Source organism: Microtus pennsylvanicus, chromosome 6, assembly GCF_037038515.1.
Source record: "Microtus pennsylvanicus isolate mMicPen1 chromosome 6, mMicPen1.hap1, whole genome shotgun sequence".
Classification (NCBI taxonomy): Eukaryota; Metazoa; Chordata; class Mammalia; order Rodentia; family Cricetidae; genus Microtus; species Microtus pennsylvanicus.
This window is the reverse complement of record NC_134584.1, coordinates 45826095-45838844: the sequence shown is the minus strand read 5'-3', so window position 1 is coordinate 45838844 and position 12750 is coordinate 45826095. Positions and strand designations below refer to the sequence as shown.

The 12750-nt window shown below is 43.4% G+C and overlaps 1 protein-coding gene across 4 annotated transcripts in view; it reads right to left on the bottom strand.

The window, feature by feature from the left end:
• Positions 1-12261, bottom strand: part of Rgs7bp (regulator of G protein signaling 7 binding protein) — a 99295-nt gene extending 87034 nt beyond the window's left edge. For 2 of the 4 annotated variants that reach the window (XM_075976128.1, XM_075976132.1), the window contains exons 1-2: positions 11946-12261; positions 10904-11070 (exon numbers count right to left, since the gene is read on the bottom strand). In XM_075976128.1, coding sequence (XP_075832243.1) covers positions 10904-11070; positions 11946-12110 — 332 coding nt within the window. In that variant the 5' untranslated portion in view covers positions 12111-12261. Of the gene's footprint in view, positions 1-10903; positions 11071-11699; positions 11777-11945 lie in introns of those variants that run through there. The other 2 variants (XM_075976131.1, XM_075976130.1) reach the window with 2 other exon arrangements.
• Positions 12262-12750: the final 489 nt, after the last annotated feature.

The window sequence follows — 12750 nt, the reverse complement described above, 5'->3', positions numbered from 1 at the left end:
AAGTCAGTTTCGATACCACTGGGCATCCATCCTCAAAGAGGAGCTGTTTCATTCACCTTCATGCTTCTGGAGGAAATGTGAAGGAAGGAGAAGGGCATGCTGAGCACTTTTCTTCACACTGCACAAGCACCTTTCCACTAGTTTTGCTAGATTTTCTCCCCTAGACCTGGGGAGATGGTTACAGCGCTTCTCACACATGTGTGAAGACCTGAATGAAGATCTCAGAACCCATGTAAAGTCAAACGTGATTGTGTTTGCCTGGTATCCAGTGTTGCTATGGAAAGATGGGTGACAGAAACAGAAGAATGCCCAGGAGCTCATGACCAGCCAGCCTAGTGTGTGCAATTCTTGTCTCAAACAAGATGGAAGGTGATGGCCCAAAATGAGGTGGTTCGTTGACCTTCACATGTGCACCAAAATACGTACACATCTGATCTCACGTATGCACAGACACCCATATCACAGACACACACAGACACAGATACACACACACACACACACACACACACACACACACACACACAGAGAGAGAGAGAGAGAGAGAGAGAGAGAGAGAGAGAGAGAGAGAGAGAGAGAGACTGCCCTTGAGTTCAGGGGAGAATCCGTTTGGCTGATAAATCAGGAATTTTTATTCTTCCTGGACATATAGCACAAAGAGAGGTGTATGCTTGGGACTTGGAATCATGGAACCCCCTTGCTATGATCCTGGCCAATGAGGTACAATAAGTTGCTGTTTGGGTATTCTGAGAAAGTCTTTTATGCAGGGACTCATGTAACTGACTAACATCTTCATTTTCTGCTTAACTTTCCAAGGACACAGTTACAATTTCTGGAGCTACAACAGCAGTGGAAGGAAAGGCCTGAAGGACTAAGTCACTGTGTGGTTGATGTCACTTAGTAGCTGAAGACAATTCTGGACTGATAATACAGTCCTTTCTCCCTTCTTTCTTTTTCAGACATGCCAAGGCTAATTCATTCCTAAAACAATTATGCTTTCTTTTTCCCTCTGCCTTGAAATGCTTTTTGCTCAGATTATCACAAGATTGGTTCCTTCCGAAAGTCAGCTATCAAGACAGAATATCACATCAGAAGGGACTCTTTGACCATACTGCCTGGAAGTAACTCAGTGCCCTTCATCTGTACATCTTTAATGTTGTAATCTTGTTTGGATTTTGCCACTGCATTTATCACAATTTGAAATGTTCTTTCTAATTTGCATTTGTTGGTCACCCTTGTCACACAGTGTGACTGCTAGACCCTCATCTGTTGTTTTGTCTTAGTGGCTGGAAGAATGTGTGGCTTCTAGGGATGCTGACTTCTGGGTTGGACAGGACTGATTTTCCATAGACAATATTACCATACCCATCATATCATAATTTAGGGAATTATTGGGTAAACATGATGGTGACTTAACTCTAAATGTTGTTTACTGCACTTTAATTTTAATGCCCTTTAGTGGACTCATTATATCTTGACCTTAGTTCACCTGGTTTCTTGTGTTGTGTGGCCCTGCCACTTTTCATTCATATGAGTTCACCGAAGTTTAACTGTTGAATAAATCTCCATTTACTGAAGGGGATTTAAAATACTTTTGTTTGTTTGCTTTTGTTTCCGAGGCCCACTCAACATCAGGTAAAGTTTTATGAACTAACTTCTCGAGTGCCAATCTTGATTTTTCCTTCCCGGCCTTATCTCATTTCACATTCTGTCTTGTGAAAATTATCCTCAGGACATTTCAAAGGCACTTGGCCTAACTTCTTGCCCTCCAAAGTGTTTTCTGAATTTCATGTCTTTTATGTTACTAAAAGGCAGAAACACATTCTTAATTTTGGGGGATGAATTGAGGGGAGCCTCATGCTTCTGTTTTGGTTTTCAATGTAAGTAGTCTGCCAGGCCAAAGTGAGAGTAGAATTGCAGTCGGTATACAGGAATCCTTTCCCTTTTGGCTGAACACAGCGAGCATGTGTGAGGAGTAACGGGATATGGTTCTCCTGCTCTATGTACTTATAGAACAAACAGTGTTTAGAAGGAGTAGAAGACTAGGCTAAGAAATAAGTAAGGTATGTATGTTCCAAACATTATGAGTTAATTTCAAAGCTCCATATGTCCATTTCTCCCAGAAATAATATTTTATTTAATAAAAATAGTAAGAAAAGAATACATCATCTAGTCAGAGAGTGTGCAGGGACTATGCGACCATTAGATGTAGTTCTAAATGGAACTCTGGTCTGAACTCCTCAAAGACCCTGACCCTCTTCTTTTCCTCCTCGGGTCCAGGGCTGGAACTCCTTTCACAGTCTTGAATCATGAAATGAGGTTGCAGACAAATGCCATGAACTAGAAATAAAGTAGAATCATGGTTTCATGGGCCTCTGTGCCTGATTCTGAATTGCCCATTGTAAGGTTTTTCTGTGAGAGGATGAGCTTCTGGTGTCTTTGAAGTTTTTTTTTTCTATTTTAATGTAGGCAAACAAAATCCCTTCTGATGCTCTTGTAGGAAGATTTAAAATATAAAAATCTAGTGCCTCTGCTGCGTTCCAGGCCCACTGAATCAGAAATTCTAGGCACGAAAGCCAGGGGCGACAAATGTTTGGAGCCACATCTGTGATTTCCCGGGGTGGCTTAGGCTGAGAACCACCGCATTAGGCCAGCAGGTCTCTGTGTAGTATGTTCCAGAGTCTTGGGGGAATGCCGTGATACTTGTTAACAGTCTGGACTTTCGGGCCTCATGCCCAGAATTCTTAGATTTTCAGACCTGAAGGCAGGTGATTTCCATGCGGATGGTCCAGGGATCACATCAGAGAAATACTGCTTTAGGCAACAGGGAATCTCTGGAAGTCTTAAAGCACAGAGGTAGCAAGATCAGAAGAACATTTAAGGGGGATTAGTCTGGAGCCCGGGACTAAACTGAAGACAAGAGATGAGGGACTGAAGGCAGGCAGCCCAGCTGGAGGCAGAAAGAAGGGGATGTCCTGGGTAGATACGTCTCTGAGCTCAGGATGGTTACAGATTTGTTGAAAACAGGAAGCTCAACACATACTGAAAACAATAAAATACTATGAGAGGTTGTTGGTGAGGGTAACATCAAGGTAGCCATAATGATTGAAGAATTTACTAGGCTGCAGCTTCCTCTGGTCTGTGATCTTAATGTCCATTCGTAGCTTAATATGTGTCTGTGGCTGAGAATGTGGGCTTTTGGTTGATCTGATTGTATCTATGGTCTTCCATCATTCAGAACCATCTGTTTGTAAAACAATTTAAAGGCTTGGATGCTTTATCCAACAAGATCCGATCTCATAAATAAATTTGCTCTGTATGTGTTTAAATCTGTATATAACTCTATATAAACAACTACATTTTTTCATGAGGTTTAATATGTATGTATGTATGTATGTATTGTGGAGGTTGGGGAGATGAAAATGTCAGTAAAAATGATGACCCAAGTTCAAACCCCAGAACTCATAATAAAGAGCTGTGCAGAGTGGTACAACATTATAATCACAATGCTGGGAAGTATTTGCTAGGGAGGGGATCCTGGGGCTTCCTGGCCAGGCAGTCCTGCCTAATCAGCCAGCTCCAAGCTTAGTGAGAAACTTTGTCTTTCTAAAAGTAAGGTGGAGAGCAATTGAGGCAGACATCCAATGTCAACCCCTTATCTTGACATATGTGCACATACACACTCTTATCTTCCAAAGTAGAGAAATAAATAAACAACCAGGCAATCCAGTTGCCACTATGATCACGCCATGTCCTGGCATCTCCCTAGCCTGCAAGCACAGCCACGCTTTCAGGACTAAAGGTTTAGAGCACAATTCTAAAAAGGCAGCTCAGTGCCTGGTTATTATTTATTATCCAAGATGAAGCCACAAGCCAAGTTTTGTGCAATGACCTAAATTAAATGGTACCTTAACCAGAACTCTAAGACACACATTGACCACTGATTTGCTATAGTAATGAAGGAGTAAGCCCCAGGAATGCTTCCTTGTCGTGTTCCTCAAATCAGTATATTAGTTAAAAAATTTTGACACAGAAAAAAAGTAAGTCAACTCTGGCCAAAGCGGCACACAATGATTCATCTCTCCACACTTACTAAAGTCAAGATCAGAACTCAAGAATCAATGTTAAAATACCTGTAAACTTAATGAAACTATAAGACACATCACCACTGAACTTGCCTCTCAGGATACAGACATAAAAGAAGCGTGACCTTGTTCTCCAGCACTTCATTATTTAAATAATGAAGTGACAGTAGATCTTCTAAAGTTCATTTTAGATTCAATTTTCTCTCTAATGGGAGCATTTATTAAAAAAACCCTAAGAAGGTGAAGGCCATTTGATCTGTTAAAAAAAAAAGTAAGAAGGGGAAACTTCACAGGCAATAGGAAAATCACTTTTTGGGAGTCCATAACACATTGGGCTTAGTTGCTAATAATGGTCTCTTATAAGCAGGACGCGGTGGTGCAGGACTGTAGTTCTGGAACTTGGGAGGCTAAGGCAGGAAGATAGAAAGTTTGAAGGCAGCCTGAGACTTGTAGAGCAGCCATAGTAACAAACAAACCAGCTAAGGAAGGACTCTTTTCACACTGCTGTGTGTCAGTACCTTGTCACTCGCTGGGATGATGCTTATGGCTCTTACATAGAATATTAGCACCATTAAGGGACCACTGTTTGCTCATCCTCCCATGAAAACCAGGAAGGGAGAGTGAGTGATGCCTCACATACCATTGGGTGGTCTCTTTCCTACCCTCTTGTGTTTTGTTTCTTAGTTTACCTTCGTGTACCAACAGTTAAATCAAGTAAAACAAGGTGCTAACCATATTGGGGACTTAGAACACATCCATTTCATTCTGTAGTCCCAAATTCCACCCCTAAGAGAAACTGCAATTGTGCAAATATAAAACATTTGGTCTTGGGCTGTGGTTTTGTGAAAGGGGAGGTCATGTAGAAAGTTCTGGACAAAACTCTACCTTCACTGTCCTCCTCCCATTTAGACAAAGCAAGGTCAAGAATGTTTGTGGTGTGTTGAATTATGTCATCTCCAACTTGAGTGCTTCAGAATGTGACCTGTCTGCAGAAATCACGTCCTGCAGGTATGAGTTAAACTATAGTAAGATCACTCCTAGTTAGGGTGGACTCCTAATTAATAAGTTGGGTATCCTTGCAAAATGGGGACGTTTAGATACAGACATACTCACAGGGAAATACCAAGTGAAGGTGAAGGCAGAGATGCTTTAACAAGCCAAAGAGCATCAAAGACTGCTAGCAAATCCCTAGAAACCAAGAGGGAGGTGAGGGGTGAGTTCTTCAAAGTCAACTTTGCTCAGCTATTTGACTTGGCCTTCTCAGCTCCATAGGTCTGAGTTAACATGTTTCTGCTGTTTGAGCCACCTAGCCTATGACATTTTTAGATCATGATTCTTGGCGTTGGATTCAGAATTATGATTCCATCATCATCTTACTGAATAACGTATCTGTAACTTGTCTTTCACTATTAGGCCAGTGACAGAGAAGTTCTTTTTAAGGAAAACATACACATATAGGAAGGTAAGATGAAGGTCGGACTGATGTCCCGGCATGCCTGCCAACTACAGATCTTTTTGCTAACAGTTGAGGCTGCCACTGCCCAAGCAGTACATCCTCCATCATGAGACTCAAAGGAAGCTGTAGGAACTGCATCCATGGTCACCTAGCTCCTCATCAGTCTTCTACCCCACACAACTACTGCTGTCTCAGCCAGAGTGTCCAAAGGGACACTGTGAATCAGCCACTGTTCTCATCCTTCTCCCTCACACACCTCAACTTCTGAACACACAAAACAAAGGAATGAACAGAATCAGCTAGAAGTGGGATCGGGAAATATAGAATTAAAAAAAATTCAGAATAGAAAACAAACAAAACTGAAACACTCTGAGGGGGGAGAAGAAAGAAAAACAATGCCCTTTTTTTTGTTGGGAAAACATTGCTGGAGGAAAAACCCCCAGACCCTGCAGTTTTAGCTCCCTATGATACTAGCACATTGCAGCAGAAGGCCATCAGAGAAATAGCATGTTTTTGTGCCTGGAGTTATGTTCAGATTCCCCAACATTATTTTTAGGTTTTCAGCACTGAACCCTCTGTCTAGTGCTTATGATGATGTTCATAGTTCAGTTCCACAAACAAACACCCTTGTGATTCTACACTAATACAGAATGCTGCAATAATGAAGACAGGGGCTGAGAAGTCAATCAATTCAGCCCTGTCATTTAGGTGTCCAGTGATTTCAGCAGAAATGGTCCATGTCATGAAGACCATAATGAAGCAAGTTAAAAATTCTATAAGCATTCTATGACTTGTGAATGATCTAGGCTGACGTACATAAAGAAAATAATTCTGACTTTCAACCCTTCACATCTCCATATCATTTGCAAAGTATTCAAGAATAGGACATTAGATGGCTCTTTAGGGGCATTTTCAATATAGAAAATACCTCAGAAGATAATGTAAGAAAGAAAGGCAAACAAAACTTATTCCAGCGAAAGCATTTATTTGAAAAGTATTTGATGGATTAATATAAAAATTTAAATGAGTCTTTCTTGGCAATCTGAGTTCTCTGTGTTTTCATAGTTGGAGAGATGCTGACCTGAATGTAATGACAGCCCTCACTATGTGACAGCCAGTTTCTTCACAACGCCATGAGAATTGATTCTATTACATGTTGGCTTTATTTGTCTTAAGAACCTGAGGCAGACAGAGGGTGATAATCCTTCTGCCCAGGGTCACACTACTTGTGAATAGCAGTGCTGACAGCCTGGCCATACTGTGAAGCAGTCTGCTCACTGACCTCCACGTGTGTCTTTAGTAAGCCGTGGACGAAGGCAGGACTTCATCTGGGTCTAATTTACTTTAGAGTCAGTGCTCTTCCTAATCTTGCCTCTCACAATATCCTCTTTACAGCGGTTTATAGGATCTGTCCCACTCCCTTCTTCACTTTGCCTCTCCAAGAGCTGTTAAGATGAGGTATCGGCGTGCGGATATCTCAGTCCAACAGAGACACCCTAGAAGCAATGCTGGGGACACGATCCCCACCATACGTGCTCTAGTCACAGAACAGCCCTGGAGCTTTCTGGAGGATGTTGGCTCCCTGGGTACCTCCTTTTTGTCTTTCCAAGAAAAGGGTGTTGTTGTTGGTTTCAGCACTCGAACAGAAGAAAGAGACCGGGTTTTAGCCCCAGAGTAGCCTCTGATGGGGACATGCTACCATACAGGCTGGACACATGATTCTTTCTGGCTACTGAGTCCACACACTCCTCTCAACTGTCTGGGATCAAGCATGAAAACAAACTGTTAGATAAAGAAGTGAGTGAGGTTCAGAGCATGAATTCCACAAAAGTCTCAGAAGATATTACAAAATCCGCCCCACTCCTAAATCTCCATATGCACTGTGGTAAGTTGTATCCAACGTCCCTTTACTCTACCTAAATATAAACTGCCCAAGAGCACCAAGAATTCTTTCAAGGTGTCTCTGAAGTCATTTTGGAAAGGAATCCCAATGAGACAGAGTCTAGATTGTTGCCTTCCACACCAAACAGGGCATAACAATGTTATTTTGACCTGCCTAATAGATCAGCTTTCTATGTGCTGTGTGTAAAGAAGTTTATGAACCATTTTTAAATATTGATCTTTAAGCATTCCACCCCCCACCACCCCCAGGTGTACCATCTAGAGAAGGATCTGGGTTGTAAAGAATTAGTAGTTTGACAGCCCTGTCAGAGAAGACATTTCAGTCACCCATCTAAGGTCAATTCTGAAGAACTTTGTACTTTGAAAGCAGAGGACTTGCTGGACCAGCCGCTGGCCCAAACACAGTATGAGATAATGTGGATCATGTTGGTAAATGACTTTGCTACCCAGAGCTAGTCAGCAAGAACACTGTCATCCCCAGAAAGCTTCAGTTAGTCAGAGATGAGAGTCATAACGTGATTGTGGTGTCATTTGCGATTACTTTTGTCGCTTTGCCTTCCAAGCTTGCTTCACTTTAATTTTCCCTGTCTCTTTTTAACTGTGACTCCTTCCTTCTTCCTCCCAAATTGGGCTCATGGGCTAGGAAGAGGTAGCCTGTGTCTTAAGAGTTCAGTTATTCTCGGAAGTCTTGCCTTAACTGTCTGTATTCCTACCAATAACAACACATGAGTGTTGTGATGGTGGTTATTGCACAGGCATTTTGACAAAGGCAAAGAGCAAGTTTTGTTTTTCTTTGTTTCCTACAGTGTATGTTGCTTTATCACAAACTATGAGTAGAAAAGAATGATGCCAACAAATAAATCCAGTGTTAATCATACTGATGGTGGCAGCATCTTTAAAGAAAACTTACTGAGGTATCCTCAAATTAACTTATTTTTAGTGGGAAGTTCAGTGAGCTCTTTAGTAAAGACACAAAGTTCTACGAGTGCCACCTTTGTCCAATCCTAAAATAGTTCTATTATACTAAATAATAATTCTATTATCCTCAAAAGAGTCACTCTCTCTTCCCACCAGTCTCAGGTAACCACTACTTTAATTTCTGTCTCTATAGATTTGGGGTTTTTCCCCTGAGGAAAAGACACCTAATATAAATAAAATCATACAATGTGAAATATTCTATGACTTCTTTTATTTGGATTATTCTTTTTAAAATTCACCCATATTTTAGCAATAATAAAAATCCTCTTATATAACAGTTTACTTGGAGAAAAGAGTAGGGCTTCCAGGAAAGGAAATGTGGAGGTCAATCGACTCTGCGGCACATTTTTCTGAGTCTTTGAAGACCTACGCAGTATCTCTGAGTTGCAGAGCAGAAATAGCAATCCTCCTCTCAGACGACAGGTCCTAGACACTCAATAAACTCGGTCTTTCTACTTTGCCCAGCAATCTGTGTACTTCTCACCCCCTGCTTTAAAGTGTGCAGTGAATCTTACAGCCTTCCTGCCAGTCTTCACCTCAAGCTTGGCATGACAGCCACATAATCAAGCAGTCTCAGAAACAGAATTCCACCAGAGGGAATCACATCCTTCATTCGGAGAGCCCAGATGATAAGTAACTAAAGGGGTTTCCTCCAATTATTATCACTGTCACTTCTTATAAAGAATGTTAAATTGCATTTAATTATTTTTTTTAAAGGGGAATGTGTCAAATTCTGTGCTAGGCTACTGTGGAATTTTATGTTTATAGAGGTCTAGGAACACCCTTGTTCCTCACCAATTCTTATAAACCCGCCTCCATGAGCACCATCTCCAGATTAACAGATAAGCAAGCAGTGAAGGGTTGTCAGGCTCAGAGGAAATCCAAGACACGTCACATCCTCAATTCTCACCATTTAGCCAGTGTTCAGACTCTTACCTAAGTGATTCAGAGAGCAAACTCAGTTCACAAGTACAGCAAACTCAACTGACGAGTTCCTGCCCATTCCCCCAGCCGCCCTCTCTGATTGTACTGTGTTCTCATTCTGAGTTCCGATTAGAAGGGGCTCTGGATATGACCTTATCTTGAATTTATGGAGATGTTCACTTTTAGTGATGAGCATCAAGCTCCTGTCCAAACCTGCTCTCCTTCCCAGTCAGTGTTTTCTACTTTTCAATTGATCATCACTCTACTTCACTCTCCCCACACTGTTTCTTGGTGTTTGTTAAAGCGATATCCTGAAATAACTACTTCCCCATTACTTCCCAGGTTTACTGTCCATTAAATACAGTTCAATAGAAAAAGATAAAGTTTCTCCACATTACTCTTAAATAAAATAAATTTGCATGGTATTTTGTGTATCCCTCTCTTCAAGTAAATGAGGAAACTTATCTTTTCTATGAAATAAAATTCCTATTGTCAAACATAAAAGAGTTGTTTTAAAATGTAACGTGATTTTCTCAACTTGATATGCCCGTAATGTTATTGTATATTGTCGGCACTGAAGATGGAAAGAGGGACATTAATTCTCTTGCCTAAGAGATCGGTCTGCAGCATCATCAGGTGAGCAGACACATCTACACTTGTATTATGACAAAGCCATGCTCAGAAAATAAAACCTGCGTGAAGGCTAGACTAGGACAGAATCAAGCACTTACAGTGTCTCTGCAAGAATTCCCACAATGCCTCTGGGTGTACCGAGTTTGACAACAATGGTTGGCAAATCAATGGTTCTTTCCCGAAACTGAGGTCCAGATGGAGTAGATGGGATCCCAGAAAAGGAGTTTTTATTTACTCTATTAGCATCTTCCATGGATTTGAGAATTCATAAATACGATAAGAAAACAAATAAAAATGGGGGCGGGGACAAATCTAGCCAATGTTAGCTCAGATTTGTCAATATCCCCAATGTGCAGAAACAAAACAAAGCAAAAACAGCAGCAGCAACAACAAAACAACCTTCATTTGGGTGAAAACTTCCTTTCACATCTAGTTAAAGAATGCAATTTTTACCCAAGATTTTATTTTACCCACTTCAAGCAGCACCATAGGAATGTATCACCTGACATAAATAGCTTACTAAATCTAAGATTTAGCAAAGATTTTCTCTCTCCAGCGTAGGCCTTTTGTCTAGCAGAAGACTGCAAAAACTCATCTTCGAACAGAATAATGTAACTTTAAGGGGCACACATTCCCCTCACCAAAACTCTAAGCTCCCAATTCCAGTTAATTAACTGAAAGTTAACTTTTTAAAAGTCAGTTCGTGACCAAATCTCACATGTGCATGCATTTGTGTTTGTCTGTCTGTCTTTCTGTCTATCATCCCAATAACACAGCTTTCTTATTAAGAACTCACTCATCCCGGGATGCTTGGTTAAAATCAGATTTGCATTATCGAGATCATTCTGAAGTTCCAGTCACCACAGAATCCTGCCAGTGTCCATGCATCGTGTACACGAATTATCAGATAAAGTCAAGAGTCTCCTACCCTGAGATGGCAGCCAGCTTTTGGTGTGCCTGACGGGCCATTTCACAGCCTTTGGTTCTTGTCTTGTGCATTTCCGCCCGTAGTGAGGGGCAACTGACTGAGACGTCCCCGATGGAAATGACCAACTCTCGGTACAGGGCCACTTGTGTGTTGAACTCTTGGACAAGCTGGAAAACAAGCCAATCTCTTTCACTAAACATTCACTTATCATCAGACTTAAACTATTTTCGTGTACATAAACGGAGATTTCACTGACCTCTGTCTGTAACTGAGGAACCCGTTTAAAGCTTAAGGCACAAGAGTGGCAAGTCTCTTTATCCGAAACCAATGTTTGTTTTCCCTCAGCAAGCTAGCCATCAAAGCTCCATTTGCGGTCCCAAATACCCCCACTTATAGACTCGGTTTCTGAAGAGCAAGAACATCTTTGGAAAGCTATCAAGCCACTCCCAGGTCGCTGGAGAATGATGCTGGGGGCTCTGAAATAGATACTCTCTCTGCTAGTGCTAGGACATGGATTTGAAGTGGCACAGGAGGAAAAAAAATAGGACACAACAAGCAAACCTTCCACCTCCAGCGGGGCCACTGAAGCTTCTGGCTTGGACCCTGACAGAAACATTGGCCATGTCCTGTCCTCTGCGCTGGGACCTTTCATCACCTCTGCAGCGCTCCTGCGCTCTGTTTGGGTTTGTTTGTTACTGTGTCAGCACACAGCCGCACCCCCACCCTCTTTCTCTGGCGAGCCAGCCTGTTCACCCCCTTTTGCGTCTACCATTTCTTCCAAGGATAGAGGTATCACCTTTAGCCTCTGACTCCCAGGATCCAGACCCATGACTCTTGTCTTGGCAGGGCCATTTCGACCTGGGTGTCACCCCGCATCTGGGGGAGTGCAGATTTAAAAATAGTACATCATGCACGTGATCGGCATGGAGAGGCTGAGGGTGGGGAGTGGCTGGCACTCAAGCAAAGGATTAAGATACACGACTCCCACAACCCCCCTTTAAAAATAAAAGGAAAAAAGGAAAAAGGCGCAGTTTTCACCCACCATTTTGCAGTCGTCCAGGGCTCGTTGGGTTTTTTGGGCGCTTTCGGAGCCGCTGCCCCTGCGCTCCCAATCCCCGCTCTGCAGCGGAGGCTTGCTGATCTGGAAGATCGAGGAGCGGGTGGACCGACTGGGGCGCTTTTTGCGCCCATTCGGTGCAGAACTCATGCATACACATCCACTAAGCCGAAGCCGCTGGTGCAGTGCGCCCCGGCGCGGGCGGCCCGGTGGTTGCCCCCTGCACGCCGCCGCGGAGCAGCCGGAGCCCGGACCTGAGGCGCGCGCGGCTCACAAGGTTGCGGCTGGCTGCGCGGGTGGGTAACCTTCAGCCTGAAGGAGAGCCGGGGAAGCGCTGCCTGTGCGGTGCAGCATCGCTTCCACTAGCAGCGACGAAGAGGCGCGATCAAGTTCTGCTCAGCAGCGTTGCCGGCCCTGTCCCGGGAGCTGGACGCTGCTGGCGCGGACTTGCACCGCCTTCCTCTCGGCATGGATTGACAGACTGAGCGAGGAGGAACGCGCCGCCGGGCGGTTCCGAGTTTCCATTCAGATGGGGGAAGCGGCGTTCAAAAGCCTGCGCTGCAAGGTGGGGGGCGGGAGGGGGTGTCGCTCTTGCTTCGGTGTCTTCCCGCAGTGGTGCGCCGCTCGTCTCTCCCCTCCCTCCACAGTCGCCAGGCCTGGAAGGGGCGAACTGATCCGCAGCAGGCAACTGGCGCTAATCGGTCGCCTTGATCCCTCGTCTCTGCTGGCTGGTCTGTGTGAGGATCCCAGATGAATCCGTGGCGGGACTGGCAGACGCACCGAGTCGGTC